This window comes from Acipenser ruthenus, unplaced genomic scaffold (genome assembly GCF_902713425.1).
Source record: "Acipenser ruthenus unplaced genomic scaffold, fAciRut3.2 maternal haplotype, whole genome shotgun sequence".
In the NCBI taxonomy this organism is placed as follows: Eukaryota; Metazoa; Chordata; class Actinopteri; order Acipenseriformes; family Acipenseridae; genus Acipenser; species Acipenser ruthenus.
The window spans coordinates 117501-131674 of NW_026708150.1; the positions used below are offsets into that span (position 1 = coordinate 117501).

At 48.5% G+C, this 14174-nt stretch overlaps 2 protein-coding genes across 2 annotated transcripts in view; one reads left to right on the forward strand and one right to left on the reverse strand.

Moving 5' to 3' along the window:
* LOC117404556 (transferrin receptor protein 2) overlaps positions 1-7188 on the forward strand; it is a 14176-nt gene extending 6988 nt beyond the window's left edge. The window contains 11 exon segments of the mRNA XM_059020057.1: positions 1-138; positions 446-565; positions 930-1012; positions 1124-1187; positions 1804-1871; positions 2370-2446; positions 2999-3083; positions 3381-3479; positions 3481-3609; positions 4007-4147; positions 5144-7188. The exon segment at positions 1-138 is cut by the window's left edge and continues 44 nt beyond it. Coding sequence (XP_058876040.1) covers positions 1-138; positions 446-565; positions 930-1012; positions 1124-1187; positions 1804-1871; positions 2370-2446; positions 2999-3083; positions 3381-3479; positions 3481-3609; positions 4007-4147; positions 5144-5386 — 1247 coding nt within the window. The 3' untranslated portion in view covers positions 5387-7188.
* Positions 7189-7482: 294 nt separating this feature from the next.
* LOC131729837 (phosphatidylinositol 4,5-bisphosphate 3-kinase catalytic subunit alpha isoform-like) lies at positions 7483-13780 on the reverse strand (the record flags this gene model as incomplete). The annotated part of the gene is given in 6 exon segments (XM_059020058.1): positions 7483-8909; positions 9625-9776; positions 10551-10668; positions 12528-12698; positions 13124-13202; positions 13659-13780. Coding segments are annotated over 6 exon segments (928 nt in total), but the record flags the coding sequence as incomplete, so codon positions are not given.
* Between the last annotated feature and the right edge of the window lie 394 nt (positions 13781-14174).

Sequence of the window (14174 nt, forward strand, 5' to 3'; positions counted from 1 at the left end):
TCCCCTACGTGACCTACAGACTGGGCCCCAGTTTGACCAGTGCAGACCAGCGGAGGTTCAGACTGGGAGTCAATAACTACATGAGCTCCGTGCTCATCAATAACATCTTCGGATCTGTGGAGGGCAAGGAGGAGCCAGGTGAGAGAGGAGGGGGAGGGGGAGGGGGAGGAAGGGGAGGGAGGGGGAGAGAGGGGGAGAGGGATTCTGGTGAAGATTTTCCTCTTGTGGTTTATGATCTCTATGCAATTATAATCTTGCAATTCACTGCAGCCCATCTATTATTCTATATGTAAATATGTATCTGTGTGTGTGTGTGTGTGTGTGTGTGTGTGTGTGTGTGTCTGTATCTCTGTGCTCTCTGTGTGTGTGTGTGTGTGTGTCTGTATCTCTGTGTGTGTGTGTGTGTGTGTGTGTGTGTGTGTGTGTGTGTGTCTCTTGCTGGCAGATCAGTACATCATTCTCGGAGCTCAGAGGGACTCGTGGGGTCCTGGAGCCGCCAAGTCCGGGGTGGGCACTGCCATCCTGCTGGAGCTGGCGAGGACCTTCAGAGCCATGGTGCAAAACGGTGAGGAGCACGCGCTGAGACACGGCTGCTTCAATTACTGGGAGGACCTGTGCAGTGCTGTGTAATATTATGCAATGCTGTGTAACATTATGCAATGCTGTGTAATATTATGCAATGCTGTGTAATATTATGCAATGCTATGAAATGTTGTGTAATGCTGTGCAATGTTGTGTAATGCTGTGCAATGCTGTGCAATGCTGTGCAGTGTTGTGTAATGTTGTGTAGTGTTGTGTAATGCTGTGCAATGTTGTGTAGTGTTGTGTAATGTTGTGTAGTGTTGTGTAATGCTGTGCAATGCTGTGCAGTGCTGTGCAGTGTTGTGCAGTGTTGTGTAGTGTTGTGTGACGCCCCCGTTGTGTTTCAGGGTTCCAGCCCCGGAGAAGCTTGCTGTTTGTCAGCTGGGATGCCGGGGACTTCGGCAGCGTGGGCGCCACCGAGTGGCTGGAGGTAGGAACTGCGTTTAGAGACGAGGCTGGGAGAGGAGGCTGCCTGGTGCTCACATACAGCGACGCGCTGTAACGAAGTATCCTGTTGACCTTTGCCCTGTCTCGTTGCCAGGGTTACCTGACAATGCTGCACCTGAAAGCGGTCGCCTATTTCAGTCTGGACAGAGCTGTGCTGGGTGAGTAATCAAGTGTGATAAAGCACAGAGAGGTCTGGTAAAGCATAGGGAAGCATTGTAAAGCACAGAGAGGTGTGGTAAAGCATATGGAAGCATTGTAAAGCACAGAGAGGTGTGGTAAAGCACAGGGAAGCATTGTAAAGCACAGAGAGGTGTGGTAAAGCATAGGGAAGCATTGTAAAGCACAGAGAGGTCTGGTAAAGCATAGGGAAGCATTGTAAAGCACAGAGAGGTCTGGTAAAGCATAGGGAAGCATTGTAAAGAACAGAGAGGTCTGGTGAAGCGTAGGGAAGCATTGTAAAGCACAGAGAGGTCTGGTAAAGCATAGGGAAGCATTGTAAAGCACAGAGAGGTGTGGTAAAGCATAGGGAAGCATTGTAAAGCACAGAGAGGTCTGGTAAAGCATAGGGAAGCATTGTAAAGCACAGAGAGGTCTGGTAAAGCATAGGGAAGCATTGTAAAGCACAGAGAGGTCTGGTAAAGCATTTGTTTTCTTTAAAAGTAAACTATAGTAAATTCATAGTAAAAGCATGGGTGGGTACTCTTTTCTAAGGGTGCTGTTAGTACTGACAGCACCGCTGTTTGTTATCTCTCTGCTCCTTGTATAATAATGAAGGGGATGACCGCTTCGTTGCTTACACAAGCCCCCTGCTGGCTAACCTCATCGAGGGAGTCATCAAACAGGTCAGTACAGCAAGACTGCACATACCAGTGCAGCGATCACACGAGAGCCCTCATCATCATCATCATCATCATCATCATCATCATCATAACAACAGACCAGATACCAGTGCAGCGATCACACGAGAGCCCTCATCATCATCATCATCATCATCATCATCATCATCATCATAACAACAGACCAGATACCAGTGCAGCGATCACACGAGAGCCCTCATCATCATCATCATCATCATCATCATCATCATCATCACAATAATAATAATAATAATAATAATAATAATAATAATAATAATAACAGTAGTACGGTAGTATTTCATGATGTTAGATTTCAAAACATTAAACATTATCCAGCAGGTTTCGTTCGACTCTCTGAAGCAGAATCAGTTCATTCTGTAAGGTGATGCAACACTTTTGACCAGAGCTGTAGATTCCCCTGGAGACTGTTGCTCCTCTGAGCTCCTGCCCGCAGTGATGGACCTGTGCTGTTTGTCTCTCCAGGTGGACAGTCCCAAACACCCGGGACAGACCATCCACTCCCAGCTGCTGAGACAGGGACGACACTGGAAGAGCGAGATGTAGGTACAGCCCCAAACTGGGCAAACTGGGAGAACTGAGAGAACTGGGAGAAGCGACGTGTGCTTGTATTGATGTTCATGATGGGGTTTTATATTGTAAAGTGTGCTTTGTAACTGCTTTGGCAAGACCGCTAATGTAGTCAATGTCCGTAAAGCACGTTTGAATTTGAATGAGAGAGAGAGAGAGAGAGAGAGAGAGAGAGAGAGAGAGAGAGAGAGAGAGAGAGAGACAAGGGGGGAGGTAGAGGGAGAGAGAGAGAAGGGAGAAGGGGGAGTGAGGTGGGGGGGAGAGAGGACAGATAATAAGGAGGGAGGGACAGATGGATGGCCGAACGGACGGAGCTCAGCCTGTTGTTAGTATTTGTTTAAAATGAGAGTCCAGGGTCCATGTCAGGACCTGGGCTGTTCTGTCAACATGAGAGTGAAGCTGGGATAGAGACAGGAGGAGCACACAGAGAATAACGAGAGAGGGGGAGGGGGGGGGGAAGAGTGTCCTCTCACCCTGCAGAGTGAGAGCCCTGTTTCTAATAAGAGTGTCCTTTCACCCCACAGAGTGAGAGCCCTGTTTCTGAACAGTGGCGCTTACAGCTTCACTGCATTTGGGGGCGTGCCAGCGATGGAGATCAGCTTCACAGAGGTGAGAGAGAGGGAGAGAGGGAGAGGGGAGGACGAGAGAGGAAGGGAGGGAAGGTGAAAGAGGGGGGGTGTGAGAGAGTGAGGGAGAGAGTGAATGAGAGTAAAGGTTAAGGGGGAGCACGAGAGATAGTGAGAGTGAGAGGGAGTTAGGGAGAGAGGGAGGGAGGGAGGGAGAGAGGGGGGTGTGAGGGAGAGAGAGTGAGAGTAAAGGTTAAGGGGAGCACGAGAGATAGTGAGAGAGAGTGAGGGAGACGGGGTGTCGGTTGTGTTATCGGGGTGTCCCTCTCTCTCCCCCCAGGACTCCCGCCCGTACCCCTTCCTCAACACAGAGCTGGATACCTTTGAGAACCTGCAGGTGGCGCTGCAGGGCAGGCTGGGGGTGCTGGGCCGCGCGGCCCGCGGAGATCGCGGGGTTGATGGCGCTCAGACTTGCCCACGACCGCATCCTGCCCCTGGAGTACTCGTGCTACAGCGAGAGCACCCTGCAGTTCAGCGCACAGCTAAACAAGTACAGCAAGGAGCTGCAGGTGAGACTGAGAGAGAGAGAGAGAGAGAGAGAGAGAGAGAGAGAGAGAGAGAGAGAGAGGGAGGGAGAGAGAGAGAGAGAGAAGGAGAGAGAGAGAGAGAGAGGGAGGGAGAGAGAGAGAGAGAAGGAGAGAGAGAGAGGGAGAGAGAGGGAGGGAGAGAGAGAGAGGGAGGGAGAGAGACAGAGAGAGAGAGGGAGGGAGAGAGAGACAGAGAGAGAGACAGAGAGAGAGAGAGACACAGAGAGACGCAGAGAGATACAGAGAGAGACACAGAGAGAGACACAGAGAGAGACACAGAGAGAGAGAAGCACAGAGAGAGATACACAGAGACACACACACACACACAGAGACAGAGAGACGCAGAAACTCATCCCCCCTCTCTCTCCCCTCCCCTCAGTCCCGCGGTCTGACCCTGCAGTGGATCTTCTCCGCTCGCGGGGATTATAACCGCGCCGCGGACGAGCTGCGCAGAGCCATCCTGAACAGCGACGAGAGCGACGAGAGGCTGGTGCGTCTGTACAACATGAGGATCACGAGGGTGAGTGGAGCACGGAGACTGGGACAGGCAGCCAGGCAGGAGCCTTCATCAGCCTTATTGAAACTAGAAGAGGCTGAGTCAAGCAGACCAGCGTTTGGGCTCCAGTGCCTTCATCAGTGTTATTGAAACTAAACTGAGTCAAGCAGACCAGCGTTTGGGCTCCAGTGCCTTCATCAGTGTTATTGAAACTAAACTGAGTCAAGCAGACCAGCGTTTGGGCTCCAGTGCCTTCATCAGTGTTACTGAAACTAAACTGAGTCAAGCAGACCAGCGTTTGGGCTCTAGTGCCTTCATCAGTGTTATTGAAACTAAACTGAGTCAAGCAGACCAGCGTTTGGTATAGTGCCAAGGATGGAAATAAGACTCCCATTGCAGAGCAGTGTGATCCAGTCCTGGTTTCACTAGGAGTTTAATAATCAGACACACCTGAGCTTGTTGCCTAGACACACTGGGGCTGATCAAGCTGGTAGTAAAACCTGGAATGGATCGCACTGCTGTGCAACAGAAGGAGTCTTATTTCCATCTGCTGCAGTGCTAATAATTATTAGTTTTGATTGGCTTTTTATTAATAATAATAATAATAATAATAATAATAATAATAATTATTATTATTATTATTATTATTATTATTATTATTATTATTATTATTATTAATGAGTAATTTAGCAGACGCTTTTATCCAAAGAGACTTACAGAGACTAGGGGGGTGAACTCTGCATCATCAACAACTGCTGCTGCTGCTGCTGCTGCAGAGTCACTTCCAATAGGAGCTCGTTTGTTTTATGTCTCATCTGAAGGACGGAGCACAAGGAGGTTCAGTGACTTGCTCAGGGTCACACACCCGCACGCACGCACGCACGCACACACACACACACACAGGGTGAACCTCCTGGTATCATCGAGCTCCCTCTCTCTCTAACTGGACCCCCGAGTCTCCCGTTCCTCCCTGCGATCTGATTTGGTTTTTTTTGTCGTTTTTGTTTTCTCCTGCTCCAGGTCGAGTTCTACTTCCTGTCCCCGTACGTGTCCGCGACGGAGACGCCGTTCCGTCACATCCTGCACGGCCGGGGGCCCCACACGCTGGGGGCCCTGCGGGAGCACGTGGCCCTGCTGAGGGACGAGCCCGGCCGCTTCGACGAGGCCAGATTCCGCAGGCAGCTCGCACTGCTCACCTGGACCCTGCAGGGGGCAGCAAACGCACTGAGCGGGGAGGTGTGGGACATCGACAACGCCTTCTAGAGAGAGGAGGAGAGTGTGTGTGTATGTGCGTGTGCGTGTCAGTGTGTGTGTAACAGTGTGTGTGTGTGTGTAAGTGTGTGTGTATCTGTATGTCTGTGTGTGTGTTTGCGTGTGTCTGTATGTGTATCTGTGTATGTATCCGTGTGCGTCTGTGTCTGTGTGCCTGTGTGTGTGTGTCTGTGTGTGTTTAAGTATGTCTGTGTGTGTGTGTTTGTTTGTCTGTGTCAGTGTGTGTCTGTGTGTATCTGTATGTCTGTGTGTGTGTGTGTTTGTGTGTCTGTGTCAGTGTCTGTGTGTATCTGTGTGTCTGCGTCTGTGTGTGTGTCTGTATGTCTGTGTGTGTGTGTGTTTGTGTGTCTGTGTCAGTGTGTCTGTGTGTATCTGTATGTGTGTGTGTCTGCGTCTGTGTGTCTGCGTCTGTGTGTGTGTGTATGTCTGTATGTGTTTAAGTGTCTGAGTGTGTTTGTGTGTGTGTGTGTCTGTGTCTGTGTCTGTGTGTGTGTGTGTGTGTGTGTGTGCGTGTGTGTGTAATCTTGTGCAGTGTAATTTCCTGCAGTACTATGATTCTGTTCTGTGTAGTTTGGTAGCTGCCGCAGTGCCCCCTGGTGGCTCTGTTGTTAATTGCTTGTTAATTCCTCAGTGGCTGATCATGTGATTCTTTTTTATTGTGATAATGAAGCCGTTTCCGATGTAGAGTAATTATCGGGAGCAGTGCCTTCCATAATTATGACAGTTATACTGTCGTCCAATCAAAAAGCAGCATCTGCTAACAATGGGAAGTGATGTCAGAGGGCAGGTGGGCGGGGCACAGCTGGAGGACCAATCGGAAGCAATGAGGTCACAGTTTAGAACTGCAGCATGGTGTCTATATAAAGTCTGGTGCGCTGGCATTGCCCGCTGTGGGCTGGGCAGAGCCTGACTGTGCTGTATGACATCACAAAACCCCATTTATATAACAATCTCCCCCTCGTGTGACCTCATCACCTCTCCTCTGACGTCACAGTACGCTGCCAAACCAGTTTGTTAATTGGAAACCAGCAGCACCAGTAAGACTTTTCAGGGAACTGGAAAACTCAGTATATTATCGGGAACAGTGAGTCCCATAATTTATTACTATTGTCGTTATTGATAATTACAATTATTGATTACTGATTTGTGGGCGTGCCTTTGATTTGTTTGTAAGCTTTTTACTCTGCTGTTCCTAGAGCTCAGAGCTCCCCTCAATGAAGTCTGTTATTATTATTAATATTGAAATGATCAGGAGCCAGGAGTTTGAGCAGGGTTACAAACTCACACTAGCCCTGCTGCTGCTGCTGCTGCACCCAGTCCTGGGGTTCAGAGCTCCCCTCAATGAAGTCTGTTATTATTATTAATATTGAAATGATCAGGAGCCAGGAGTTTGAGCAGGGTTACAAACTCACACTAGCCCTGCTGCTGCTGCTGCTGCACCCAGTCCTGGGGTTCAGAGCTCCCCTCAATGAAGTCTGTTATTATTATTAATATTGAAATGATCAGGAGCCAGGAGTTTGAGCAGGGTTACAAACTCACACTAGCCCTGCTGCTGCTGCTGCTGCACCCAGTCCTGGGGTTCAGAGCTCCCCTCAATGAAGTCTGTTATTATTATTAATATTGAAATGATCAGGAGCCAGGAGTTTGAGCAGGGTTACAGACTCACACTAGCCCTGGGGTTCAGAAGCCCCCCTGTTCTGTTTTATTGTTGAAACGATACTAACCTGCCTCTGTGTTGCTGCTGTGTTTTGCTCTGAAGTGTCTGAATAAATAAATATATTACATCATTGAAACTTTCACCCTTCTCTATTCATTGTCCGCTCCTCGACCTCAGGAACTGGAAGCTTTAATAATCGCAGGGTCACGTGATCGTGATGTCATCGCGACCAGCCCCCCCCCCCCCCCCCCCCCGATGCATTCTGGGACGTTTTACCTGTCTCAGGTGCCTCTCACAGCAGGACTACACGTCCCAGAACGCACTGGGGGGGGGGGGGGGGATCCTGTTAGTATCTGACATAGAAGAGAGTCATCAATTCATTATAATCAATCGATTTGAAGCCGAAGGATCACATGTCGGCGCAGAAAAGTTTTGTCAGAAACATTTAATTGTCAAATACCCCCCAAAAAATAACAAGAGTTTATATTGATACAATACAAAGGATATCGCTGAGCAAATGCAAACCCGGTCAAAACCCAGCACATTAATCAAAGGAGCGCCAACCAGCGAGCAAAATATATATATATATATATATATCTCATCGACGACTGTAATGAATTATCAAACCCAGTTTCTTACATCTTACTAGCTCTGTGTGATGATCCTGGCAGTAAAAGGCAACTGGTTTTAAAGTCACGATTACAACTCCTTTAAAAGGGCAGGCAGTGCAAATGTTGCTCGTGCTGGTGAGCGGAGCTGAGGTTGGGGTCATGGGGGGGGGGAGGGGGGAGGGGGGGAGAGGCGTAGCCAGGGTGTTGTCTCCTGGGGGGGGGGAGGGGGGGGGGGGGTGCTGGTGATGAATCGAGTTTTTTGTTGTCCAACGCAGTTGATTATAACTGGGGTGGGGTGGGGTGGGGGGAATTTGCTAGCGTTAATAATTAGAGGTAAGAAAATAGATTTTAAAGCCCTGGAAAGCGCTCCTTTAAAAGGTGCCCAGTGATAATAAATGTTGCTATAAGGAAGACAAAGGGGATAATGTTGCTAGAGGTAAGAATGGATTTTAAAGCCCTGGGTACTGCTCCTTTATAAGGAGGTCCAGAGATAATATTGCTGTGCACGAAAGGGGTTATAAAAAGCTCCCCCCAGAAAACACTTCCGCAGTCAAAGGAATATTTGCATAACAGGGATGGGAATAAGACTCCCGCTGCACAGCAGTGTGACCCATTCCAGGTTTTACTACCAGCTTGATCAGCCCCCAGTGTGTCTATGCAACAAGCTCAGGTGTGTCTTATTATTAAACTCCTATTGAAACCAGGACTGGATCGCACTGCTGTGCAGCGGGAGTCTTATTCCCATCCCTGTTAAGATGCACCTGAGCTTGTTATCCACACACGCTGTGGCTGATCAAGCTCCTAGCAAAACCAGGACTGGATCACACAGCTGTGTGACGGGAGTCTGATTCCGATCCCTGTTAAGACGCACCTGAGCTTGCTACCCACACACACTGTGGCTGATCAAGCTCCTAGCAAAACCAGGACTGGATCGAACGGCTCTCTGCCCGCGGGCCCCGGTCAGTCGTGGCCGCTCTCGGACAAGGGCATGTGGCGGATGGTGTGGAAGATCCAGTCCATCTTGGTGGTCCAGCCTCCATGGTGGGCATCGTTCATCTGCTTGCTGAAGTACTCCAGGGCCTCGGGCTGGCTCTTGTCGAGGGCCAGGGTCTTGCGCAGGTAGGCGATGTCATCGAAGGACTGCAGCTCGGGCATCCCGCAGCCCAGCAGCAGAGAGAAGAGGTTGATGAAGAGGTTGGCGTGCTGCCGGATCGACAGGTAAGCCTGGTAGCACATCTCCTGAAATCTGAGGGGGAGGAGGGGAGAGGAGAGAGGAGGGGAGGGGAGGAGGGAGGCAGAGAGGCTAATTCAGATACCTTAACCCTTATAGAAGAGATATGGTGAAGCACAGAGAGGTGTAAGAATTGTAAAGCACAGAGAGGTGTGGTAAAGCATAGGGAAGCATTGTAAAGCACAGAGAGGTGTGGTAAAGCATAGGGAAGCATTGTACAGCACAGAGGGGTCTGGTAAAGCATAGGGAAGCATTGTAAAGCACAGAGAGGTGTGGTAAAGCATAGGGAAGCATTGTAAAGCACAGAGAGGTGTGGTAAAGCATAGGGAAGCATTGTAAAGCACAGAGAGGTGGTAAAGCATAGGGAAGCATTGTAAAGCACAGAGAGGTCTGGTAAAGCATAGGGAAGCATTGTAAAGCACAGAGAGGTCTGGTAAAGCATAGGGAAGCATTGTAAAGCACAGAGAGGTCTGGTAAAGCATAGGGAAGCATTGTAAAGCACAGAGAGGTGTGGTAAAGCATAGGCAAGCATTGTAAAGCACAGAGAGGTGTGGTAAAGCATAGGGAAGCATTGTAAAGCACAGAGAGGTCTGGTAAAGCATAGGGAAGCATTGTAAAGCACAGAGAGGTCTGGTAAAGCATAGGGAAGCATTGTAAAGCACAGAGAGGTAGTTTAAACACTGTTTCAAGTGAACAGTCTGAGAGGGCAGGGGGTGCTGTTTCGGGGTACCTCTCGAACTCCTTGGTCTTGGTGCACTCGGGGACCCCCTTGCTGATGACGAGGAGGAAGTCCTGTGTCAGGACGAAGGGGACCCGCTCCCGCTTGTACCCGAATTTCTTCTTCTTGTGGTCCAGGAAGTGTCCGAAATCGATGTGGAACAGCTAGGAGAGACACAGGCTTTACTGGGGCCTTTCTCTCAGTGTCTCTGTGTCTCTCCCTCTGTCTCTGTGTCTCACTTTCTCTCAGTGCCTCTGTGTCTCTCCCTCTGTCTCTGTGTCTCACTTTCTCTCAGTGTCTCTGTGTCTCTCCCTCTGTCTCTGTGTCTCACTTTCTCTCAGTGTCTCTGTGTCTCTCCCTCTGTCTCTGTGTCTCACTTTCTCTCAGTGTCTCTGTGTCTGTCTCTCAGTGTCTCTCTCTCTCTATCGCTTTCTCAGCGTCTCTGTGTCTTTCTCAGTGTCTCTGTGTCTCTGTGTGTCTCTCTCAGTGTCTCAGTGTCTCTGTGTGTCTCTCTCAGTGTCTCTGTGTTCTCAGTGTCTCTCTCTCTATCTCTTTCTCAGTGTCTCTCTCAGTGTCTCTGTGTCTCTCTGTCTCTGTGTCTCTCTCAGTGTCTCAGTGTCTCTGTGTCTCTCTCTCTTAGTGTCTCAGTGTCTCTCAGTGTCTCTCTCAGTGTCTCAGTGTCTCTCAGTGTCTCTCTCAGTGTCTCTCAGTGCCTCTGTGTCTCTCTCTCTCAGTGTCTCTCAGTGTCTCTGTGTCTCTCTCTCTCAGTGTCTCTGTGTCTGTGTGTCTCTCTCAGTGTCTCTCTTTGTCTCTTTCTCTCAGTGTCTCTCTCTCTGTCTCTTTCTCTGTGTCTCAGTGTCTCTCTCTCAGTGTCTCTCTCAGTTTCTCTCAGTGTCTCTCAGTGTCTCTCAGTGTCTCTCAGTGCGTCTCTCTCTTACCTGCCCGTTCTCCTTCACCATGATGTTGCTGTTGTGTCTGTCTCCAATGCCCAGGATGAAAGTGGCCACGCAGTACCCAGCACAGGACCGAGTGAAGAGATCGATAGCGCAGTCATAGCTGAGGAGGAGAGACAGCCTTACAATATACAGCGACCCTGATATTGATGCGATCCAGCCCTCTGAAATGTCTTTATAATATACAGCACTTGACCCTGATATTGATGCGATCCAGCCCTCTGAAATGTCTTTATAATATACAGCGCTAGACCCTGATATTGATGCGATCCAGCCCTCTGAAATGTCTTTATAATATACAGCGCTAGACCCTGATATTGATGCGATCCAGCCCTCTGAAATGTCTTTATAATATAGAGCACTAGACCCTGATATTGATGCGATCCAGCCCTCTGAAATGTCTTTATAATATACAGCACTAGACCCTGATATTGATGCGATCCAGCCCTCTGAAATGTCTTTATAATATACAGCGCTAGACCCTGATATTGATGCGATCCAGCCCTCTGAAATGTCTTTATAATATATAGCACTAGGCCCTGATATTGATGCAATCCATCCCTCTGAAATGTCTTTATAATATACAGCGCTAGACCCTGATATTGATGCGATCCAGCCCTCTGAAATGTCTTTATAATATACAGCACTAGACCCTGAGACTGAAGCGATCCAGCCCTCTGAAATGTCTTTATAATATATAGCACTAGACCCTGATATTGATGCGATCCAGCCCTCTGAAATGTCTTTATAATATACAGCACTAGACCCTGATATTGATGCGATCCAGCCCTCTGAAATGTCTTTATAATATACAGCGCTAGACCCTGATATTGATGCGATCCAGCCCTCTGAAATGTCTTTATAATATACAGCGCTAGACCCTGATATTGATGCGATCCAGCCCTCTGAAATGTCTTTATAATATACACACTAGACCCTGATATTGATGCGATCCAGCCCTCTGAAATGTCTTTATAATATACAGCGCTAGACCCTGATATTGATGCGATCCAGCCCTCTGAAATGTCTTTATAATATATAGCACTAGGCCCTGATATTGATGCAATCCATCCCTCTGAAATGTCTTTATAATATACAGCGCTAGACCTGATATTGATGCGATCCAGCCCTCTGAAATGTCTTTATAATATACAGCGCTAGACCCTGATATTGATGCGATCCAGCCCTCTGAAATGTCTTTATAATATACAGCGCTAGACCCTGATATTGATGCGATCCAGCCCTCTGAAATGTCTTTATAATATATAGCACTAGGCCCTGATATTGATGCAATCCATCCCTCTGAAATGTCTTTATAATATACAGCGCTAGAACCTGATATTGATGCGATCCAGCCCTCTGAAATGTCTTTATAATATACAGCACTAGACCCTGAGACTGAAGCGATCCAGCCCCTCTGAAATGTCTTTATAATATATAGCACTAGACCCTGATATTGATGCGATCCAGCCCTCTGAAATGTCTTTATAATATACAGCACTAGACCCTGATATTGATGCGATCCAGCCCTCTGAAATGTCTTTATAATATACAGCGCTAGACCCTGATATTGATGCGATCCAGCCCTCTGAAATGTCTTTATAATATACAGCGCTAGACCCTGATATTGATGCGATCCAGCCCTCTGAAATGTCTTTATAATATATAGCACTAGACCCTGATATTGATGCGATCCAGCCCTCTGAAATGTCTTTATAATATATAGCACTAGACCCTGATATTGATGCGATCCAGCCCTCTGAAATGTCTTTATAATATACAGCACTAGACCCTGATATTGATGCGATCCAGCCCTCTGAAATGTCTTTATAATATACAGCACTTAGACCCTGATATTTTACTAAAAGTACCGCGTGTGGGGGGGTCATTAATGTGCGATCAGTGAGAACTGACTGCCCCCCCCCCCCACCCCCCCCTCAGGGTGGGCTGCCCCACACTCACCCCTCCCCACGGTTCTTGTCCTTCAGCCAGTGGTGCAAGGCGTTGCTGTTGAACTGCAGCGCCCCCTTCAGGCCCCCCTTGCACTGGATCTGCATGATGGTGTGAGAGTTCTTCACCACCTCGATCAGCCCCACGCAGTCCCCTATAGACAGGCAGCCATAGGGGAGCATCCTATAGAGAGGAAGCAATGCTGACAGACACACAGCTGCACACACACCCCCCCCTATAGAATGAACACGTTCTGCTTCATAAAGTCGAATGAAACCTGCTGAATAATGTTACGTTAACATATTGAATCACACACCGCTGTGTGGTTTTCCCCGTACAACGAAAAATTGAAAAAATGTCACATTCTGAAAATCTAACATGAAATAATACTGAACTGCTATTATGGCTTCCGGTAGACTTTCTTTTCTTTTTGTAGTTTCTTTGATTACAACACGATGTTAAATAATAAGAGATCTAAATTCTGTTCATGTAGTTGTTTTTTTTTTAATTGTGTCTCAATCCTAAAATTCTAGGTGATACAGCTGTGTAGGAGCTTTCTATAAGGACAGCACAGGCTGCCCCAGTAGACCCGACCCGATGGACAGTACCTGAGGTCCAGGCCCTGGTTCTGCCAGATATTCTCCATGATCTTGATGATCTGCAAGGTCAGCATGTCCTGTCTGAGGTCTGGAACACGAATCAGAGGTCAGAGATCAGAGATCAGAGATCCTCTCTCCTTTCCCCTCTCCCCTCTCCCTTCCTCTCTCTCCTCTCTCTCCCCTCTCTCTCCTCTCTCCCCTCTCCTCTCCTCTCTCCTCTCTCTCCTCTCTCTGCTCTCCTCTCCTCTCCTCTCTCTCTCCTCTCTTCCTCTCTCTCCTCTCTCCTCTCTCCTCTCCTCTCTCTCCTCTCTCTGCTCTCCTCTCCTCTCCTCTCTCCTCTCCTCTCTCCTCTCTCCTCTGTCCTCTCTCCTCTCTCTCCTCTCCTCTCTCCTCTCTCTCCTCCTCTCTCTCCTCTCCTCTCCTCTCTCCTCTCTCTCCTCTCTCCCTCCTCTCTCTCCTCTCCTCTCCTCTCCCTCTCTCTCCTCTCCTCTCCTCTCTCCTCTCTCCTCTCCTCTCTCCTCTCTCCTCTCTCCTCTCTCCTCACCGTCTCCGTTCTTGAAGATGATCTCGTTGTTTGTGAACAGCAGCTCGCTCATGATGTCTGGATTCTCCCAGTTCAGCCAGAGAGGCCGCTTCGCTGAGGACATGATCCTGCACTCCTCCAGCCTGCAGAGAGAGAGAGAGAGAGACGCAGAGAACAACAGGGAGGCATGGTGAAGCACAGAGAGGTCTGGTAAAGCATAGGGAAGCATTGTAAAGCACAGAGAGGTCTGGTAAAGCATAGGGAAGCATTGTAAAGCACAGAGAGGTATGGTAAAGCATAGGAAGCATTGTAAGCACAGAGAGGTGTGGTAAAGCATAGGGAAGCATTGTAAAGCACAGAGAGGTCTGGTAAAGCATAGGGAAGCATTGTAAAGCACAGAGAGGTCTGGTAAAGCATAGGGAAGCATTGTAAAACACAGAGAGGTCTGGTAAAGCATAGGGAAGCATTGTAAAGCACAGAGAGGTCTGGTAAAGCATAGGGAAGCATTGTAAAGCACAGAGAGGTCTGGTAAAAAGC